Source organism: Fusarium solani (assembly GCF_023522795.1).
Source record: "Fusarium solani strain SB1 chromosome Unknown bctg00000008, whole genome shotgun sequence".
NCBI classification, from domain to species: domain Eukaryota; kingdom Fungi; phylum Ascomycota; class Sordariomycetes; order Hypocreales; family Nectriaceae; genus Fusarium; species Fusarium solani.
Window position 1 is genome coordinate 1264005 of NW_027072148.1, and position 21909 is coordinate 1285913.

General features: G+C 52.9%; 7 protein-coding genes across 7 annotated transcripts; 4 read left to right on the forward strand and 3 right to left on the reverse strand.

Moving 5' to 3' along the window:
- Positions 1–171: 171 nt before the first annotated feature.
- Positions 172–1830, reverse strand: MRS44_012462 (uncharacterized protein; the record flags this gene model as incomplete). The annotated part of the gene is made up of 3 exons (XM_046284049.2): positions 172–1531; positions 1584–1705; positions 1762–1830. The coding sequence occupies 3 exons, from the start codon at positions 1828–1830 to the stop codon at positions 172–174; spliced, it is 1551 nt and encodes a 516-aa protein (XP_046133087.1).
- A 1067-nt stretch (positions 1831–2897) lies between these two features.
- MRS44_012463 (uncharacterized protein) lies at positions 2898–5642 on the reverse strand (the record flags this gene model as incomplete). The annotated part of the gene is made up of 3 exons (XM_046269479.2): positions 2898–4724; positions 4781–5488; positions 5547–5642. 3 exons carry the CDS (start codon positions 5640–5642, stop codon positions 2898–2900), a joined length of 2631 nt encoding a protein of 876 aa, XP_046133086.2.
- Positions 5643–5949: 307 nt separating this feature from the next.
- MRS44_012464 (uncharacterized protein) lies at positions 5950–9668 on the forward strand (the record flags this gene model as incomplete). The annotated part of the gene is made up of 2 exons (XM_065618803.1): positions 5950–6749; positions 6791–9668. 2 exons carry the CDS (start codon positions 5950–5952, stop codon positions 9666–9668), a joined length of 3678 nt encoding a protein of 1225 aa, XP_065474875.1.
- A 337-nt stretch (positions 9669–10005) lies between these two features.
- Positions 10006–12383, forward strand: MRS44_012465 (uncharacterized protein; the record flags this gene model as incomplete). Its single annotated transcript, XM_065618804.1, has 6 exons — positions 10006–10019; positions 10267–10465; positions 10515–10601; positions 10649–10953; positions 11003–11211; positions 11257–12383. The coding sequence occupies 6 exons, from the start codon at positions 10006–10008 to the stop codon at positions 12381–12383; spliced, it is 1941 nt and encodes a 646-aa protein (XP_065474876.1).
- A 796-nt stretch (positions 12384–13179) lies between these two features.
- On the forward strand, positions 13180–18465 carry MRS44_012466 (uncharacterized protein; the record flags this gene model as incomplete). The annotated part of the gene is made up of 13 exons (XM_065618805.1): positions 13180–13395; positions 13446–13476; positions 13529–13953; positions 14005–15014; positions 15402–15421; positions 15530–16173; positions 16292–16343; positions 16420–16441; positions 16549–16597; positions 16659–16743; positions 16796–17004; positions 17070–18359; positions 18409–18465. The coding sequence occupies 13 exons, from the start codon at positions 13180–13182 to the stop codon at positions 18463–18465; spliced, it is 4110 nt and encodes a 1369-aa protein (XP_065474877.1).
- Positions 18466–18948: 483 nt separating this feature from the next.
- Positions 18949–19743, forward strand: MRS44_012467 (uncharacterized protein; the record flags this gene model as incomplete). The annotated part of the gene is made up of 1 exon (XM_046269476.2): positions 18949–19743. One exon carries the CDS (start codon positions 18949–18951, stop codon positions 19741–19743), a length of 795 nt encoding a protein of 264 aa, XP_046133081.1.
- A 336-nt stretch (positions 19744–20079) lies between these two features.
- MRS44_012468 (uncharacterized protein) lies at positions 20080–21416 on the reverse strand (the record flags this gene model as incomplete). Its single annotated transcript, XM_046269477.2, has 2 exons — positions 20080–21222; positions 21393–21416. 2 exons carry the CDS (start codon positions 21414–21416, stop codon positions 20080–20082), a joined length of 1167 nt encoding a protein of 388 aa, XP_046133080.2.
- Positions 21417–21909: the final 493 nt, after the last annotated feature.

The window sequence follows — 21909 nt, forward strand, 5'->3', positions numbered from 1 at the left end:
AGACTGAAACTATATTTTATGTTGATGCTTTTTGGCTATTATAAATAATTCATAATGAATGAATGCCAAAATCAAGGAAAAACACGTGGTATCAAATTACTTTGCCCTCCATTCCCGTCCTAAACCATCCATATCCTATCCCTATCCCATTTCCTATACATACAGCTATCCTTACTGAGAGCTTCCTCCATGTGCCGGAACTGGTGGAGGAACGAGGTGCTGGTTCTCATCCTCAATCGGTTTCTTTGTTGCAGGCTTGGGAGATGCTCCAGCTGGGGTGGCATTAGGGTCCTGCACAGTAGTCCCGGAGAGGTCTGCTTGAGCTGTCCGATCTCCGTTGACTTCAAGCTGGTTTTGAAGTGTCGCTCCTGGTTGTTCCGAAGCTTGAATCCTCTTGTCTTTGGCCAATATCGCATTCGCTAGACCCCTGACTCCATCCACAATCACCTCTGGTCGGTCCCAGGACAAGAATCCAACAGAGCCAGATGCCCGATTCATATGTACGACCTGATACTCAGGATTTGCCCAGCTGGGGCAGGCGTATGCCGTCCTTGTGGGTCGTGGAAGTGTCCTTTGTTGCTCATTTTGGTCCTCATCACCCGTGAATACTGTGATCGCAACCTTTGGCTTTAGCGTCGGCTTCTTTGTCTCCACGGGCTCAAAATCGGATGCACTCTGGGCCCAGAATCTCAAGGCAGCTTCAGGACCAGGTAGCCATATAAGCTGTGTGAGGGTGATGATGTCCTTGTGCGTGAGCTCCGTCTTCGGACCCAGCGTTCGGAGGACCTTGAGTACATAGAGCAGGAGGCCGGTAGGCGAGTCGCATAGAGCATATGCCGGCGTGTTGGGTTCAAAGTTGCTGTGGCCTGCTTGACCGAGATTCCTGACAGACTTCTCCTTTCCCGCCTGTGATGCCTTCTGCTTCACCGTCGCCGCGATATCGTCCTTGGAGTAGCCAAGAACACCAGAAGTCAACGCACGGGCGACTGTCCACTTGAACCATTCACTGGCTGAGTCCTTGAGCTTGGGAGCGCTTAGCGGGGGCGCGATGAAGTGAAAGCCCAAACACGACTTTGAATAGTGATGCGAGAAATGCTTTGCTAGTCTCCAGTCGATCCCAGCGGGAGAAGCCGAGGCGGAACCAGCGTTGCTAGCGATGTAGAGAGGATAGTTCAGTCTCTTCATCAGAGCATCCAACATCTGCACTGTTGAAGAAATCGGAGGAGCGTTGCCGGGGAGGGGGTCGCTGAAACCCAGGCCGGGCAAAGCTGGAATCACCAGGTGAAAGGGTTGCGCTGACCCAGCATCTTCAGGGTCACTCAGCGGTCGTACGAGATGTCCAAGAGACAGGTTGGTCAGAGGAAAAGGGGGTATCAACAGAAGAGGAACCGCATTCGCGTGAGGCGAACGGGCATGAATGAAATGAATCCGGACAGGCGACGGCGGAGTAGATGTCTGGAAGCTGGTTCTGAACTGAGGGAGCGTCGCGTTGAGCTCCTCTTCGTGGTCCGGCCACGAATATTGTTCCTGCCTGTCATCATGTAAGATTTTTATAGACTCACAATCACGAGAGCTCAACTCACCAGTAATCGACCAATGTTTCAACCTGGGGTTTCGGCTCCCACCAGTCCTTTGAGCGGGGTTCATGAGGCAGCCGAGTAAGCTCGAGCTTCTGACGGGTGATGTCGAGATACTTGCTCGAGACCTATTTCACTCATTAGCTGGTGTGTTGCTCAGTCGTGAAGCTTGTCCGAAACTCACACGAATGCGATAAGGCTGGATCTCCTCACCGGAGCCCCCGGCGGGATCGTCATGAGCTTGGTCTGCCATACTCGTCTTACACGCGATCGGCCAAAAAACTCCACTCGGGGCTGCGAGATGTCAAAGTTTCAGACAGCGTCTCACCGAAGAGAGACCTGAGAGCGAATTCGACGAAAGTCACGGTAGAATAACGGCACGAAGCGAAGGAAAAAAGATGGAAATTTGGAAAATGCGAGTCAGAAGCTGGCCTCGAATCCCAGCAAAAAACAAAGTACCCTTACGCCCAGCCCACCCTTGTCGTGATATCTGCCAGGCATGGTATTAAGGGACCTGACGTGGCTGACCAGCTGTGGCTTTAGCGCCAGAGCATACGGCCAAAAAGGTCCGAGGCCGTCAGTGATTGGCCAGCAGCTCCCACGACGCGTGGCGGTGCATGCGAGCTCATCTTCGCTTCGGAAATGATTGCCTGGGGATCAATACGCGGCTTAATTCGCGACCGACCCCATGGCACCTCAATTCCGTCTTGGCCATCACGTTGTTTGCCTGCTGCTGCCAACTTTTGATCTGGAAAACAGGGAACTGAATTGGTGTGGAACGGCCCAGGCGGGGTCCCTAGCTGTCGTTGGCTGTGGCTGGTCCCAGCTGGCCAGCCTCCAGCCACCTCCGGCCTACACGCCACAGTAGCATCGCGCATGAGTCGAGACGTGAAACACCATGTATCAGTCTGCATATGGAACTGGCACTAGTGATCGAGTCCATGTGAAGAAAGAATGGCATGAATAATGCGACCGGCCTAAAACGAGACAGAGTTGGTATTCTTTGCTATGCATGGTTGACTGTGCCCCAGCGCCGCCCTGCCTTCTCTCAAACTCCCCAACTCGCAAACGCCTATATTCCACTTTCCGTCCTGCATTTGTTCTAGATACATTCGCGGTCAATATTCGCGACAAAACAATTCAACAATCTAGCCGCATCCCGTTCCAGCCCTGCGTTGGCTCTTGTGGAGCTGTGCTTCCTCTTGTGGTATGGATTGATGCGTGAGCATGGGTTATCCAAGTCCACGGAACAAGTCTGCAAGGCTTCCTAGCTTGCCGGATAACCGCTGGGTCTCGAACGTATCCGTAGTTACTTTAGGATCAGCCAGTTCTGTGAGGGGGTTGAGCACTTCCTGGGGGGCCACCTGGGGGGCCACCTCGAAGGTTTATCTGTCCTATCCGTGACACAATGTTGCTGCCCACTGCATCGACAGCGCCCCGTGGAGATGTCAGCGTAGGGCCTTCTGGGGCCGTCTCCTGGACTCGGAAGAGCTTAATCGCAGTACCGTTCCAGATGCCCATGGTGCCCTTGGAAACCTGCATCTCGCTCGTAAAGATGACTCCCCACAAGAGGGACTCATACCAGCCCAAAGCCAGTTGAGACCATTCAAACGAGTGGACACGAGGAGGCGAGGGCTCAATGCCGACAATTTCAATGCCTGAAAGTCGGCGCAGAGTTTCAGATGCTGGTACATCACTTGCCAAATCCTGACGAGGCAGAAGGGCAGACACTTGTTGAATCACAGCCAGTATGGTGTGCAGAGGAAGCTCAGGAAGCCAGCTATCGATCCAGTGGGCTGTTGGCTCAAAGGCACCAGTCTGTGATTGACCCGAGATTGAGTGTCCGCCCAAGCTGGTCGTGCTGTTTTGCCGTGAGAAACTCGGCACACCGGCTGGCATCTTGCCTCGAGCCTTTTCAGACATGCCTCGCAGTTGGGTCGGGACTGCGTCCTCCACGTTGGGAGTTGACGATGTCTGAGACTGGGCTTCACTCGACGTCGATCGCGTAGGGGTAGGTTGATGGTCTTCGTCATCACTGTCATCCTCATCATCCCCGATTGCGAATGCGCCATCCTCTGGAACTTCTTCTAGAGCTGGATGATGCGGCTGAACGCTGCTTGGACTTCGCAGACTCTCAGCTGAACTCCGGACCGAACTGGCGTCGAACGGGTCAACATGGTTGCCCGAGTCCTTTCTTCTTCTATTTCTCCTTTCAATCTCCTCCTGGCCGCTCTCCAATGTGAACGTGCGCAGAGCCTCCACTCGCTTCTTGTTCTTGAGAATCGCAAACACCAACTCAGGATTCTTGGGGTACTTGTTCTCAAGAATTGAGCTGATCGACTCCAAGAGAGAATGAAGGAGAGTATGGTTCGTCTCATTGGCAAGCAAAAAGGAGGGCGACGACATGGAGGTGAATAGCTGCATCAACTTTGAGCTGCTGATGGCACTAAGGCCTTCAAGATAAGGCGCAATATTATTGATCACCGCCAACAGAGCTGGGTAGATCGCTGAGAGCTTGCCTTGACTTGTGGTGATCAGATTGTAGATAGAGTGAATGAGGAAATCGGCATATGTGCCCCTGAACCCGGGGACACGGATGGACATGGGCAGACTCTCCTGTCCCTCAAAGTATTTGTTCAAGTTGATGCCAAAATTGGTCTCAACGCTCAGTGTTTGAAGGAGGAATGCGCACATGCGCACAACTCCCTGCTTGGTCGCATCATTCTTATACTCCAAGGCATAAAACAGAGCCAGGATGACAAAGTCATGCGCTCGTTCCGTGTCCACGATGAACGAGCGGAACCTCTTGTTGCACTGGAGGATCTCCCAGAACAGCATCAAGATCTCGGGCGCAAAGTTGCCAGACGACTGCGACCCTGGAAGATAGGATGTCTTTTCTTGCAGAGGCTGATTAAGGATTCGGCCCATTCCGTCGACGATGAACTGAAAATCTTGGGGTCGATGTAGCCGGCCAAGGAAATGGCGATAGAAGTTCTTGGGTGACGGGTTGGATGGAGTTTCCGGGATCGGGTACAGAAGAAGCACCAGGAGGAATTGCAGAGAATATGTTACAAGCGTCTGCTTACTATCCTTGAAGACAAGAGTGTTGTAAGGGACGCGCCAACTTGCGGGGTTGTACTTCAAAGTCTACAAAGTCATAGTTAGTAAGTTAACTTTAGTATTGGTCTCAAATAGGAACGAACCGTGTTGAGAAGAGAGCAAAGCATCGAGAGCACAACTTGCTTATCAGAGCATGTGCACAGATGGGTCAATGCTCGCACACCATTCTGTGGAAGAACACCCGCCGTCATGTACATGCTCTGACCGGATAGTGCTAGTAGGAGGCGCAGGATCTCGGATCGGTTGCTCTCATACTCCTTGGTCGTTGCGACTGCAGTATTGCACCCGACGCCGCTTTGCCATATCGCATATGTGACCTTGGACCGGCCGTTTGGTTGTCGAGGTAGAGTCAGATCAGAGAAGAACAATAGGTCCACCAATGCGTCTATCAACTCTTCGGCAAGCGGCTTCACCTCTTCAAATTCCTTTCCCTCGGCTTTCTGCTTTGCTTCCTGCGCTTCATCAAAGAGGATCTCGTTCGCGATAGCTGAATGGCGCGTCCGTTTCCGTCTATGAGCCCAGAAGAATTGTTCTTCCCAGCCACTGAGCGTGTCTTTCTCGTACAAGTATGGTAAGATTCGTGTGAGAACCCGGATGCAGTTCAGGGCCTCCCGCTCGGGGGCAAGCTCGGGGTCGGGAAAGGATGGGTGATGACGTAGTATGAATAGGCGAGAGGTGACGGCGAGGATGAGGGTCTCTAAGTTCTCAAGTGCGCGATCTCGAGTGCGGCGAATGTCGGCAGGAGTGAATAGACTGAAGACATCCTCGGACGACTCAGGGAGCTCCCAGAACTAACAGTCGATTAGCACCATCTTCATAGTCAGGGTGGAGTACGGATAGAGGACGAACAGAGGTCCAGTAGGCATCATCGGCTGGGATATGGCGCTCTTCGGACAATCGAAAGATGCCCTGCTTGAAAACGAGCTTTGAATCACTCGCGCCCATGACTACAGCATGAGGTTCCACCTCTGGTGAAAGTGCGCTTGAGTTGGCGTTTCTTTGTGGTGTCCTCTTTCAAGTTGGAGGCCCCAGAATGACGAGGACCGGGCGGGCTGCAACAGTTCCCCGAGCTAGGTAGGGGAGCTGGCCAATCACGTGCCATACATGCCCGCATCACCGGCATATTTCCGTCCCCTCTTATCGATAAGGCGCTGAAGAAGTTGGAGGTGGGAAATTTTGAGTCTCATTCCTGGCATTCAAGAGAATCACCATCCTGTAAGGCACTGTTCAACCTCGACAACGCGACGCCCCAATGCTTCGCGCCCGACGCGGAGCTGGCCTTTCGGCCAATCTTTCATACATATGCCGTCCTTATCTACGATGTTCGACCCAATGCTTCCCTCGACGCTCGTTTGCCACCGAGACCAACTCGGACAGCGCTCCAACGCCTCAGCCCTCCTCTACCGGCAAATCTGAAGATATTCTGAATGGCCTCGATGCCTCATCAGAGAATCTTCAAACCCGAATCCGTGAAATGAAGAAGGATGCCGAAAACATGAAGGCGAGGAAGGCTACAAGACTGGCCAAGAAGAAGAGAGCCTCTAAGAAGGCCTCTAAGAAAGAGGCTGATGCTGGCGGATCAAACGAGGCGGTCGAGGTCAAGGCCGAGAAAAAGCCTGGAAACTTTGAGGAGGCATTAGACGTGGTGCGGAAGGTCTATGGTGTTGGTAGTTCTGGTGGTTCTGGTGGTTCTGACGAGCCAAGCAACCCGCCGAGTGATCCGCCAAAGAGTAAGAGAAAGTCGAGGAGGTCGAAATCGAAGGGAGCCAAAACCCCCGATGAAGCTCCCATCACAGACGAAGTTGCAGCCAAGGATAGCAACGCGGATTGGACATCCAAGATTGCTCAACAAGCAGGCTTGTGGACATCACTGCGGGAAAAGCTCCAACATCAGCGCAACCCACTATCCAATGAGGTGGAGGATGCCCGAGATCAGATGTATCAATACGCCCAACACGATTTGTCGCTTGGCCCGGACGCGACACCCTTTATGTCGAGCGAACCTCCACCTGTTCCATCAGAGACCAGGACACCCCCTCCGCTCCAACAAAGGTCAGGAGAACTCTCCAGGACGAACTTGGTCATCTAGCTAGCATACCAACTGCTACACCGGCTGCTGCAACCACCAAAAAAGGCAAAAAGTCCAAGAAACGCAAGGATATGGTGGACGTGAAAGTAATCAGCCCTCGAAAACTGAAGTTGGTGCCAGTCGAAGAAAAGTTGGCAGGAGACGTCCCGAAACTCGAGTACAACCTGGACAGGGTTCTTTTCAACCCTGGAGTCTACCAGCTTCAAGACAAGCGATCAAAGGTCTTCAACTTTGACCCCTACCTCGCCACAATCATGCCCGTGGAGCAGTTCGACTTCAACGCTCTGAAGGAGTATGTCACATCCTCCAAGGACACCAGACTCAGAGATCTGAGTGCCAAGTATGGCAAGAAGTACTGCGGTTCCACCTCCAGCTTGACGTCTATGCTCGCCCATTTCCATTTCCTTCTGTCAGCATGGAGAGCGCCTAGTTTTGAGCACCTATCCCGCTCTTTCAATGTCGAGTTCGAGTCATTCACCGCCCTGACTCGAGGACCTGCTGCTGCGTTCGCTCGCTATAAGGATGGTGTCTATGCCATTGATGCTGACAAGGAATACGACACGGCAAACATTCTGAGCATGCTTGGAAAGTCGATGGAAAAGCTCCTCACCATTCCAAAGAAGGAGTTTGAAAAGTACAGAAGGACAAAGTCGCATGAGCTGTCTGAGGAGGAAAAGAACGCCGATGAAGCATTCCACTACTCAACGCTTGGCGATTTCATGCTACGTTCACAACTTGATGCATACGACCCACGACTACCTGGCACTGGAATGTTTGATCTGAAGACACGAGCAGTCGTGTCTATTCGAATGGATGTCGAAGGCTACGAGAAAGGGCTGGGGTATGAGATCCGCAACCGTTTCGGCGAATGGGAGTCATTCGAGCGCGAGTACTATGACATGATCAGGGCAGCCTTCCTCAAATATTCATTGCAAGTGCGCATGGGACGAATGGACGGCATCTTTGTCGCCTTCCACAACACACAGCGTATCTTTGGTTTCCAGTACATCAGCCTTGAGGAAATGGACCGAGCCCTCCATGGAACTTCGGATCGCAGTGTTGGCGACCAGGAATTCAAAGCCAGTCTGAAGCTCCTGAACGAAGTTCTAGATAGAGCCTCAAAGCGGTTCCCCAAGCGCTCACTTCGACTGCACATCGAAACTCGACCAACCAACCCTCCGCTGACCTACTTCTTTGCTGAGCCTGTCGACGAGGAGACGATCAATCGGACCCAAGAGACCGGTCGGACAAAGGTCGAAGCTTTTGAGCGGGAGATTCTTGGCCTCTCGCGCAAGGAGAAGGAGGAGGAATCGAGACAACTCAAGGAGGAGCTCTCCGCCCGGGTTCAAGAGGACCAGCTCGATAAGGAGGCTTTGCAAGAGTCTACTTCAGCCGAAGACCCTCAGCGACAGAAGGCTTGGGACGAAATGATGGCCAAGGTTGATGAAACCGTGGAAAATGATTTCCTGGGACTGCAGATAGTGAGAGATGCCATTGAGGAGGCTCTCGAGCAAAGTGGCCTTCTTGCCGGAAACTCCGAGCTTGAAAAGAACGCCTATCTCAACTCCCTCGTTGAGGCCCTGGCTGAGGAGCTCTCGGATGTCAAGGACTTGTGCAAGGAATCCGACGATACGCCCCAAAACATGAATGAAGGCGCTCAGCCTACGGATCTAGAGAAAGCCAACGCAAGGAGCCCAGAACAGTCGCAGTCGGCTTCAGAGCAGAGTCAGGAGGTGGAGGAAAAGCCACAAACCGAGGAGCTGTCTCAAGAGAGTGTCTCTCGTGATGTGGATTCCGAACAGCCCAGCTCTCAAGCCGCTGTCGAGGAAACCCCTGAGGCTCTGGCTCAAGGTAGCGAGGCTGTGACAGAGGAAGGGTCCAAGGTCGTGGATGCCACATTGACTGAGGAAGGCCCTAAGACTATTGATACCGAGGAGACTTCTGAGACCGCAGGTATCACACCGGCCGAAGGGGGATCCGCCGTGACTGATTCTGCATCTGTCGAAGGTTCCAATGCTGTTGACACCATCTCGGGCACGGAGCACTCTATGGTTGTTGATACTGCATCCCCCGAAGAGGATTCCAAGGCTGCTGATGCCATATCAACTGAGGAGGGGTCCACTGTTGAGTCTGAATCCATCGAGGGTGCCAACGCTGTTGATGTCACATCATCCGAGATGATCAACGAGGCCGTTGGTGAACAGGCTGAGCCAGCAGACAACAGCAAGCTGTCAGATGCATCGCTCAAAGACCTCATTTTGAGGGTAGCTCAGAGTGTCGATCACAAGGCCAGCAGCATGGGAACGTTTGAGCGAGTGCTTTCGGAATTGGTCCAGGCCCAAAAGCAGGCGAGCGCCGAAGCTGATGAAGTTGATGAAGCTGTCGAAGCTGTCGAAGCTGCTGAAGCTGTTGAGGGTGAATCTGAGTCTACTCCTTTGGAGGAAGCGATGGCTACTGGAGCGACCACAGAGTCGCTAGACGCCGCCTCAGTCGAGCAGGAAGCTCCAAAGGAGCGGGAGCTGCTCGGCATGTACATTACGGTTCGCAACAAGATGGATGACCAAGTCGTTGAGCGCGTCGAGCTCAGGGAGGACTGGAATGAGAAGCGCCGATGGATGGTGGAGTACTCGATTACAGAGCTACCTCAGGAAAGGGCCGAGAGGATCCTCGCACAGATCCGATCTCGACGAAAGAAGACACTCCAGTCGGATCCCGAAGAGCGAAGCAGGTTATGGTATAGGGCTTGGTCAGGAGGCCTGGCAAAATCAACCGCAGCCGGGCAGTTGTATAGGGAGACCATGAAAAGGGAAGAAAGAAAGGACAAAGGCGTCAAGGTGGCGTGGACCGAGAGGACTATCCCACACAGGATATTCAGGTCGTAAAAGAGGCAGCAGGCGGTGTATTGTAAGATGATGAACTGGACGGCGGACGAAAATTATGCATGGGAGGGAACTTGTAAAAAACAAAAGAGGGAGCCGGTTTCTTGCTCCGTGTATTACTACATTCCAGTGCTGGTAGGAGACTGGTCGCAAACACTCCTCTTGGAAATCATGTAACATAGCCGGTCATAGAGTAGGTTATTAATGAATGAATGCGTTCTGAGACATGCAAGTCAACTCAGATGTTGTAGCCAGTAGTAGTGTAAGGTGAAGCAGTTTGAATACAGAATCAACTCTTGCCTCTCCAATGATGCCTCCAACATCATCGGCATCATCCATCATGACCAACACCTGGTAAGCTATGGTGACGTTATCCCCAGTACCATGCCCAAAACGTTGGCTCCGATTGGGTCATGTGGGCTTCATGGCGGCACGCCCTAAGCCTCTCTGGGGAACCCTTACAAGACGACATAGTCACGCCTCAGACTGGGGGGAAGCGACCCTGGTGATCATGATTACGGGGACATCTTCTCGTTGGGGTCATGCTCTTTTTCTGTTCCTCGACTCTCTTCACTTTAGGGTGATGTGACTGTTGATTCAGTCCTTATCGAGTGAAGATGCGGTTATCCACAGCGATCTTGACATGCCTCGGCTTGTTTGGGGGACGAGTTCTCGGTAATGACGGATCGGCCAATTCACCTCGAGGCGTCACCGATGCTCAAAAGACGCTGAACGGTGATGACTGGGCAGATCGGATATGGGAGCAGAGTAGAGGTGTTTCGTCGTGTTCAGGATGCCAGGTAGGTCGACCCAGATACCCCAGGAGAGACATGAGACTAACTAATGCAGGGGCTTCTGTTAACCTTCAAAGGACTTGCTGCTCTGGGTGATCGAGCCTTTGTTGATACCGTCAAGGATATATGCAAGTTATCAAAGGTAGTGTCTTTGCTGCTGTCAATTGATCCGCCACTCATTGGTTCTAGGTGGAGGATGCAGATGTTTGTGATGGGACCATCGAGCTTGAAGGACCCATCATCGCCGAGGCCTTGAGAAATCTGGTCATCGGGTCAAAGACATCAGATTTATTCTGCGTAACCTTCTTGGGGCTCTGCAAATATCCAGCAGTCGAGCCATGGGCAGTCCCTTTCCCGCCCAAGACGCTCCCTCGCACGCGTCCTGCTCCGAGCGGACAGGATCCTATTAAAGTGGTGCACTACTCTGATATTCACGTCGACCAACTATATACTGAGGGATCGAATTCAGAGTGTAAAAAGCCTATATGCTGCAGGTGAGTGCCATTATGTCCAAGACTCGATGGAGAGTTTCTAATTGAACAGACCTTATACTGAGGGAGATGAGCCTGGTAACACGGACTCGCCCGCTGGCCCTTATGGCGAACACACCTGTGATTCTCCCGCTAGGCTGGAGCTTAGCATGTATAAAGCTATCAAGGAGTTGGTTCCCGATGCGGCGTTTAGCATCTTTACGGGGGATGTTGTCGACCACGCCATCTGGAATACGAGCATTCCTTATAATGAAGGCCAGAGTATGTACTATGTGCCCAGTGCTCACCCAAGCTGACTTGTTACAGTTGTCGAGTCCTATGTAAACATGGATAATCACCTGAATATTGTCTACGGCACTGCTGGAAACCACGAAGCACATCCCACAAACGCCTTTCAACCCAACTCAATTGGCAACTCGTCTCAATGGATCTACGATTTACTCTCAGGTATCTGGTCACATTGGATCGGTCCCAAAGCTGCCGTCACAGCAGAGGAACTCGGGGCGTACTCGACTCGATACCCTCACGGAAACCTACGTGTCATTTCTCTCAACACCAACCTGTTCTACCGTGGAAACTTCTGGCTGTTCCAGAAGGATATGCTCCGTGACCCAGGTGGTCAGATCGAGTGGCTTGTTAGAGAGCTTGATGCAGCAGAGAAGGCTGGCGAACATGTTTACATCATTGGGCACATGCCGCTCGGAGACAGGAACGCGTTCCATGACCAGTCGCATTATCTCAACGAGGTCGTGAACCGATACTCAGGGACCATCGCGGCCATGTTCTACGGACACACGCACAGAGACCATTTTCAGATTACATACGCCGACTCTTCGAATAGGAGCTTTTCTAATGCTCTTGTGACCTCGTACATAGGTCCCTCGCTTACGCCCATGTCAGGAATGCCCTCATTCCGCGTCTACGATGTTGACCCAGTCACCTTTGCTGTCCTCGACGCGACAACTTACAGCGCCGATATGACATCCGACACTTACCAGACTCAGGGACCTGTGTGGAAAAAGTACTATTCAGCCAAGGAAACATACGGTCCTCTCACAAACCCTCCCCTGACGCATCCCCACGCAGAGCTCACCGCAGCGTTCTGGCATAACATAACCGAAACGTTCGAGACAGATCAAAAGGCATTCGATGACTTTATGCTACGCATGAGCCGTGGGTGGAAACAGCCAGACTGCAATGAAGACTGCCGAGAGACACAGATCTGTCAGCTGCGGGCAGCTCGGAGTGAGGATAACTGCGATGTTCCTACGCTTGGTGTTTACTACCAGAGGAGAATGGAAGACAGCTCAGAGCGGGACGAGTGCGGCATCTCTGTTGTGCAGGCCACGTTATCGGCTTTGGTGTCGAAGAAGGGCGTGTTGGAGATGTTGCAAGGGTTGCTACTTGGGAAGAATCTGGAGTTGTTTGACTGATGGATGCTATCATTGAAGGTAACGATACACGAGATATACGATATACGTACTTTGGGCATACTCATAGTAAACTGACTAACGAATTGTTGTTCTCAAAACTCTCAAGTTCCATCGGAGACTTTGTGAGCCCTCTTGATATAATATGAGGCGATATTGACGGCTCGACATTCGGCCGAGTGAGTCTTGGAGGGCGTAGAGACTCTTGACAAAACTCAATTCGATAAGCTTATCCAGGGCCTTATAAATACCGTCACTATCCAAGTGGCGAGATCATTAATAAGGTGCATCAAGTTGTCAAGCCAGCCGGCTCGTCCGTTGCCTTCGGCGCTGGTACGGGACCAAAGAACCTCCGGGACGTAGGCGAGCCGCCAGGGTTTATCTTACCAACTAATCCACCAACCATTCACTTTCCAACCACCAGCTCAGGTTTGGCATTTGTCAGGCAGGCCGGAGACTTTGTTCGGACACATACGAATCTCACCCAGATCGACGACCCCCATCGCCCAAAATATTACACCCCCGGAATATGCCAAACCATACCCTGCAAAAGCCAATACCCTCCCGCTAGGTTGAAACAAAGCTCTGAAAGAGGCCTAGATGCTGACACGCCGTGAGCGTATCGGCAACCCATCCGAGGCTGCCAATGGTGTTGAGGTTCGTGGCGATGCAGGCCGGAGCATTATCATGGGAGCTGGTCTTGAGAGGAAGAGGATGGGAAATTGGATATATAATGATGTGACTGAACTGCTGGAAGGACTCATAGTCCCATTATCATCAAGATAATACTACTACGAAAATGACCTCTTCGCAAAGTCAACAAGTCGGCTCCGACGTGTGCGTGATAGGCACAGGAGTCCTCGGACTCCTCGCCCTCAAGAACCTCCTCGAGCAGGGTCTCAACGCAACCGCCTTTGAGAGGAACGAGTACATTGGCGGCAACTGGCATGCTTCGCAGAACACGGACCAGACTACTGCCCTGATGGGGACGACTGCGAATACTTCCAGGCATTGTGTAGGTTGCAAGCGGACATTGCCTGTCTAGAACATGCTAACGATTGGAAGTGCTCTTTTACCGACTTTCCTATGCCTTATGGTAAGTATATTGTAGCTTGACGTTGTATATAGTAACTTACACCCGTGTCTAGACTATGCCGTCCATCCTCCGCAAAAAGATATCGAAAAGTACATCGAATCATACGCCAAGCACTTCAACTTATTCCCTCACATCGAGTTCTCAACGTCTGTCGACCATGTTGAACGTGATCAAGAACGCGGAGTATGGAAAGTATTCACCAAAAACACAAAGTCCGGTGCCGAAGAATGCAGGACCTTTAGCCGCGTGGTTGTCGCAACGGGCATGCTCAACGCCAAGAACATCCCCAATGTGAAAGGCATCGACAAGTTCGAGGGAGACGTCCTCCACTCTCGGCAGTTTAAGGACGCTTCCAAGTTCAAGGATAAGAACGTGCTTGTTGTTGGTATTGGAGCTACGGGAGCCGACACCACATCGTTTCTGGTGAAGGCGGGAGCCAGCAAGGTCTATCTAAGTCACAGAGGCCAATTCTACCTTGTGAGTAACTTCCAGTGACAGTTTTTGATCAAACACTGACCGTTACTATAGCTTCCTCGACGGGTCAAGGGCAAGGCCTTCGACCATTCCATGAGTCGCCGCGTCGGCATCTGCGTGAGAGCGCTCGCAGGTCTCTGGCCACGAGGCTTTGCTGCACTCATGTCCAAGGGCCTCATCAGCACGAGGAACAAGTCGTTCCCGTTTCTAACCGAGCATTCATCATTTGCTTCATCTCGACCTATCGACGGAATCCTACACCGAGTTCCAATCTTCTCGGATGACCTTGCAGATAACCTCCGAGATGGTCGTGTCAAGTCAGTCCTCGGTATCCAGGAGGTAACAGGTCCTGAATCTGTTACCCTGACCGACGGGACCGTTTTGGATGACCTCGATGCCATCGTCTTCTGCTCGGGTTATCATTACGACTTTGCTGTTGTCAGGGGACCTGGTGATCCAACTGACGCAGCCATCGCTCCTGATCATAACAAGAAGATTCAGGCAGCTCGACATTACAGCGACGACAACAAGTTTGCTCGACTGTATCATGGATTCCTCTCAGAGCAGTATCCAGAGTCACTGGCTTTCCTCGGTCATGCCATCATCATGAAGCCCCCTTTCGTTCTCTACGATCTAATCTCAATGGCACTCGCCGGTGTCTGGTCTGGCAGTTACCCGATAGAATCAGCAGAAGAGAGACGCCACGACATCGACACCCACTACGACTTCATGGTCAAGACCCTCGATGAAGCCCCAGTACCTCACCTCGGCATGCGTCTCGTGTCGGCGCCCACGTACGAGTGGCTAAACCAAGCAGCGGGCACAGGCGTGACGGAGAACCTGGGCTGCTTCTCGTGGAAGGCGTGGAAGCTTTGGTGGAACGACCGCAAGTTCTATAACCTGCTGATGGACGGTATCGACATACCAGCAGTTTACAGGCTGTTTGATACCGGACGAGGGAGGAAGCCGTGGCCTGGGGCGAGGGCGGCCATCGAGAAGCTCAACCAGCAGGCGAAGGAGTTGGGAGAGGAGTGGGAGCGGGAGAATCAAGATAAGAAGACAAAGTGAGCGAGCAGAGTTGGCGTGGAGGGTAGGAGTGATTCTTTTTGCGCTGTTTAGTATTCGATGAAGTTTGAATGTCCAAGATCAATCAATGTCGTTAACTAGACTGAATAGCTTGTTAGATAGACAGATGTACAACACATCTCGAAATGGTGTTACCAAGATATTGTCTGAGGAGTGAAACCTCATGTGTGATTGGTGTCGAGATAGCCGTACTCCGTGATGGCTGGCCAGCCCCTTGATATATCTAATTCACAGCCTCTGTTAGTTGATCATGATGAGAAATATGAGCTACTCATGTGAAACAAGTATTCCAACAAGAGGCGGCCTGGCGAGGCATCAAACAAGGATTAGGCACCCACTTGCATTGATTGCTGCACCATGATCAGCGCCCGCAGCGCAGGGCAGCGTAAGCGTTAGAGGTTCCGTAGCTAAGGTTGTCCTGTTATGGAAGCCACCCGCCCTGCTGCACTTCACCCATCCCTCCTTCCATCAACACATGTACCAATAATTTAAGCAACTCACTCTCATCGTCGCAATCACACAGCGCAACAAGAAGAGAATAAAGAGAAACTTGCCGAAAGAGGCGCTCGTTGCATGCTCGGAATTCGTCCCACGCTGCGAGCAAGGCCCTCGCTTCTGGACCTGATCCGCGCCCGAGGCGAGGACGACTCCGATGACGAAGACACCAACGGCAACAACAGAGAGACAGCCACCGACACCGACAGCTCCAGGGGCCGCGCGGGGAGCTTCAGCAGCAGTTCCAGCGATGCAGCCCCTGCGACAGCCGCTAACGCCGTCGCCGCCTCTCGCACACAAGCTCCAAGTGCAGGCGAAGGCGGAGGCCCCACCCGCACCGCATCGTCATCATCCAGGCTCCACCGTGGACCTGGAACTGGAGCTGGGAAGGTGCAAGCTCGTGCTGCTGCTGTCGCTGCCGCTCAGGCTCTAGTCGACGTAGCTTGCCAGGTGCCTCTGCCAAACTCTCCACCACCATCTCCATCATCTCCAACTCCATCTCGACCGCCTCCCTCGACCTCATCCTCCTCCGACCCGACTCTACCCTGCATCCGGCCTGCGTCGCCGTCCTCTCCGAGACCCATTCCTCAGATCCGTCTTGATCCCGACAGCGCCCCCGTTTCGCCGCCCAAGATGCCTCCCGTATGTTGATTCCCGACCTCAAGAACCTGGTTCCCCTGATGGTTGCTCGCCAGACCCGTGACGACACAGCGTCCATTGCCCCGCTGGATTCGAGAGGCTGACATGACCAATGTTGCAGAAAGCAAAGGCTGCTAGCAGCAACGTCAACGAAGATGATGCGCCTCAACAGGGTATGTAGATGCTAGGAGCGCTCATGTTTGGGCACTTTTGAAGGTACCTTGGCCTGGTCGCTAACAATCTTCTTAGGCAAGATTTACTCCATCTCTGGGTCAGTTCCCTCAGCTTTTCTCGGCTTCGCGAGCCACCTGCGCCCTCGAAATGCATCCTGCAAAACGCTCATGGGACGTCATCATGTTTTACTGACTCTTTCAACAGTCCCGTCGTGGTGGCTGAGGACATGATTGGTGTTGCCATGTACGAGTTGGTTAGTCGCAATCATCCACCATCATCATCATCGGCCCAAATCTAACCAACAACTCGTCCAGGTCAAAGTAGGTCACGATAGCCTTGCTGGTGAGGTTATTCGAATCAATGGCGACCAAGCCACCATTCAGGTTTACGAGGAGACATGTACGACAACCCATGATGGAACTCGAGATCGCGATACTAATTGAGATCCTAGCCGGCGTCACTGTCGGTGATCCCGTTTTCCGAACCAGAAAGCCCTTGTCCGTCGAGCTCGGCCCCGGTCTGCTCAACGGTATTTACGACGGTATTCAGCGTCCCCTCGAGGCCATCTCGAACATCGCCAAGTCCATCTACATCCCCCGCGGTGTCTCGGTTCCCGCGCTCGACCGTGAGAAGAAGTGGGAGTTTACCCCGACCCTAAAGGTCGGTGACCACATCTCGGGTGGTGATGTCTGGGGTACCGTCTTCGAGAACTCTTTCCTCGCCAGCCACAAGATTCTGTTCCCCCTCGCGCCCGAGGAACCATCACCAAGATCGCCTCCAAGGGCGAGTACACAGTCGTCGAGAAGCTCCTCGAGGTCGAGTTCGATGGCAAGAAGACCGAGTACCCCATGATGCAGTCCTGGCCCGTCCGAGTGCCTCGCCCTTCCAACGACAAGATGTCTGCCGATCAGCCCTTCATCGTCGGCCAGCGAGTTCTCGACGCCCTCTTCCCCAGTGTCCAGGGTGGAACTGTCGCTATCCCTGGTGCTTTCGGTTGTGGAAAGACTGTCATTAGTCAGTCTGTGTCCAAGTTCTCCAACAGTGATGTTATCGTTTACGTCGGATGTGGTGAGCGAGGCAACGAGATGGCCGAAGTCTTGAAGGATTTCCCCGAGCTCACCATTGAGGTTGAGGGTCGCAAGGAGCCCATCATGAAGCGAACTACGCTCATTGCCAACACCTCCAACATGCCTGTCGCTGCCCGAGAAGCCTCCATCTACACTGGAATTACTGTCGCCGAGTATTTCCGTGACCAGGGTCTCAACGTTGCCATGATGGCTGACTCTTCCTCCCGATGGGCTGAGGCTCTTCGAGAACTGTCTGGTCGTCTGGGAGAAATGCCTGCTGATCAGGGTTTCCCCGCCTACCTGGGTGCCAAGCTCGCCTCGTTCTACGAGCGAGCCGGTCGGGTCAAGGCTCTGGGTTCCCCTGAGCGCCAGGGCAGTGTCAGCATTGTCGGTGCCGTCAGTCCCCCTGGTGGTGATTTCTCGGATCCCGTCACCACGGCTACTCTGGGTATTGTGCAGGTCTTCTGGGGTCTCGACAAGAAGCTTGCTCAGCGAAAGCATTTCCCTTCGATCAACACATCCCTCTCGTACAGCAAGTACACCAACACACTGGACAAGTTCTACGAGAAGAACTACCCCGACTTCCCCCGTCTCCGAGACCGTATCAAGCAGCTCCTCTCCGACTCTGAGGAGCTTGACCAGGTCGTGCAGCTGGTGGGAAAGAGTGCGCTGTCTGATCCCGACAAGATCACTCTGGACATTGCGACTCTGCTCAAGGAGGACTTCCTGCAGCAGAACGGTTACTCAGACTATGACCAGTTCTGCCCCATCTGGAAGACTGAGTGGATGATGAAGCTCATGGTGGGCTTCCACGATGAGGCCCAGAAGGCGATTGCCCAGGGCCAGAGCTGGAACAAGGTGCGAGAGGCTACCTCTGACCTGCAGGCCAACCTACGACAACTCAAGTTCGAGGTTCCCACCGAGGGTCAGGACGTGATCTCCAAGAGGGTAAGCAACACGACGACGTTTTTTGAGTATATGCTAACGAAGTTGATAGTACGAGGAGATCCAACAGAAGATGACGGACAAGTTCGCTGCTGTCATGGACGAGTAAATCAAGACTCTGGAGGTGATCTCGAGAGACGTTGCATTGCGAGCAGTTGCGGTCTTAGGCATAGAAGAAGGATAAGGAGGGGGATAAGTCAGGAGAAAGCCGGTATTCGATTACTGTTTGCGACGCCCCATAGTTTAGTGTGTTGAATCGATATCAAATTGTTTGAATCTTGCTTATTTAGACATACTGACTGACCTATTGTCTGTACATGTCACTCCTGCATTGAAGCATCATCCGGGGTGGGTCATGGAGTTGGGGAAGTATGATGTGGGGCTGCATATGGTAAGTAATTCTCGCGGTGAACCTTGAGAAGATGATATTCCTGACTTTCACCAACAGCTCAGCTTCTCTTCGTTAGCATACACATTCAAGGACGTTTCTCCTCTCCAATAAATCCAATTCTGCTCCTTTTAATCCCACCGCTCAAGAGACTCACCCAATCCCTCAACACACACACACACACAACCCCTCACTCGCCGAACAATGTCCGAAGAACTCCAAGACGAGGTAGAAGCCATCAACTCCATCTACGGCGACGGCAGCCTCGTCCCGACCGAGGGCGACACCTCCGTCTTCATCCTCAACCTCCCCGGCGACGCCTCCTCCCTCCGCGTCCGCTTCCCGCAAGAGTACCCCTCCAAACCACCCTCCGTCCTCGGCACGCATCACAGCTCCGGCGGCGTGAGGGGTGCCGGCGCGAGGGACCTTAAACTCTTTCGTGAGGCGCTGGAGAGTGTGTTTCAAGAGGGTCTTGTGTGTTTATTTGATGCTGTTGAGGAGTTTACGAGGCGTTCTGAGGAGGAGGCTGAAGAAGAAGCACCGACTGCACCCTCACCACCACCAGAAGAGCATGAGATAGAAGAACCATCCTTCCCGCCCCCGGAATGGATCCTTTCAGAGCCCATCACAGACTCCAAGTCTACCTTTATAGCACACGTCGCGCGCGTCACGTCGCCGGACCAGGCGCGGCACTACGTGCAGGTGCTTCTGGCATCCGACAAGCGCATCCGCGCCGCGACGCACAACATGACGGCGTGGCGCATCAAGGGGCCCGGGGCAGCAAGCTTCCAGGACTGCGATGATGACGGGGAGGCCGCTGCTGGGGGCAGACTGTTACATCTCATGCAGGTCATGGATGTCTGGGATGCCATGGTCGTGGTGACGAGGTGGTATGGCGGCGTGTTGCTGGGACCTAAGAGGTTTGCCCTCATCAACGCCGTTGCGAGGGATGGCTTCGTGAAAGCCGGTTTGGTCGAGGAGAAGAAGAAGGGAAAGTAACAAGGTGCTCTCTCAGTCAAGGCATCACAAACCTGGAGTCACGGCAACGCCAGCTGTTACGTTACACAATCATCATGGTATCTCGATTTGGAACAGAACAGCTCCTCCCGAAGAACGCCAGACAGATACACAAAAAAGCCGCCCACCGTCCACTCCACGTCTTGGATTACATAGGGGATACAGTTCCCCAGCATCATGCTCTGCCGCCCAGCTACCTTACATGAAAATCATTTACGCCATCTCCAAACGCCTCTCCTTGGGTTTGAAAGTCCTTGGTGGTACAAATCTGTCAACAACTCATCTCCCCTTTTGTTACAAGTTTAAAAGACCACCGCCCTACGACTCCTTGGTAAGCAGTGGCTCCAAAATACCCATGGCCCGGACAGACTGCTCCTCCGAGAGAATGACGGCACCTGCTTGGGCTGTCGAGAGGTACGAGAGCTCCGAACTCTCCGCTATCTGCGGATCCTGCACCAGGATACCAGCAACACCGCAGACGATACCAGTGGCTTCCAAAGACAAACTTTCCAGGTTGAGGAAAATTGGAATCAGACAGCCTTCTGTATCCCCCACCAGAGAGTCGCCAAAGACATCAAGGAGGTTCTTGTCGAGGAGTAGCGAAGGTGGGTCGTCCTGGGCCAGTGTAACCGACATGAATCGTGGTTGCGAGACGAGAGCCGAGATGATGCATGTGTACAGCTTCGTATCGACATTATCCGCCCAGCTTGGCCGTCGACCGTTCCCCGTGGCGTGTCGGCTGATCGAAGGTCGTTGGTGGTTGAATGATGCAAGCTGCGATGCCTCACGGCCAGAACATTGCACCAGCACCAACCCCTCCTCGATGTTGGGAGTGACATGCCGTTTCTTGAGAAGGCCAAAAGTACGTGTCTGCATCTCGGAAACGTTGGACGGAAGACCCTCGTGCGGCGGGGTCACTGTCGGTTGGGTGGCGCCCTTCTTATATCCCTGTGTGACATAGTTGGACTCGTTCTCGCACAACTCGAAGCCCTTAGCGAGGAGTGATTTGGCAACGTTGTCGCGCTCTTTGGTCGGTACTAGAATAAAGTCGGAGTAGTAGGTGGTGATGAAGAAGATGGGGATCCCAGCCAGTGCCAGTGGAGAGGTCAACTCCATTACACGGCCACCCGCATCGAGTCCAGCACTAATGACGGAGAGGATCATGTACGAGTCTTTGGAGACTGAGACGGATTTGGCAATATCGCGCGGAAGCGTCTTCAGGACAGGCTCAAACACATTCTGTGCCCATGACGAGTGGCAGACCACTGAGCACTCGAGGGGGGTGATGCTGATGTTGAGAAAGCCATGTTGACCATCAGATGTGAGACCCTGTAGCTCGTACTCTGGTGAATCGCGCAAGTTTCCCAGGCTCTGAGACTGTGGGAGGAGGACGCGGAGGATGGGCTGGAGCAGTGTCGAGTAGAGGTTGAGAGGGATGTGAATCAGCGTATAGGTGCCATCCTAGAGAGCGAGAGGTTAGAATAAGGTCCATGTACAAGCAACTCTTTAACTTGTCAATCTTGAAACGCCCGTCGTTGTGTAGTCGCATGCATGGTCATGCAGCAGGATCAAGAGTAAGACAGATCTCAAGTAAGAAAGGGTTGTGTGCAGAAACTGCAGCACCGACTTACAAGGAAAGAAACTTGCGCGTTCATGATGAACCGCCAATGTCGAGTCCCGGTGCAGGCGAGGTCGAGTTCAATGAGGGGCTGATCGCAACTTGAATACGAATCGATGTCTGCGACAAACTCAAGCTAGGCTGGACGGACAGTAGGTAGGCGATAAGAGTCGATGGGCTGACTCGATCATGGAAAGAACCTCGGTCCGTCTGCTCCAAGGTTTGGGCTAAGGTTGGACGAGAAACAAGAGCTGAGAGCGCCAACGGGAGTGCTGGAAAACCGGTAAAGTTTGATGTTAGTGAAAGGGGCACCCAAGCTCAAGTGGTGTGAAGGTTTTTTTTTTGAGAGGTTGACAAAAGATTAACAAAAAGGAAAACGAGGGGGATTGAGAAGAATCGATGCAGGTTAGGCAACGGAGGCGATAAGGGTAAACCCACGTTAATAACTCTCTCTCTTCCTGATCTCTGAGTGAGCAGCTTGCATACTTTAGTTGCTCACACCATGGCTCCAAGCCGGACGGGAAGGGCAC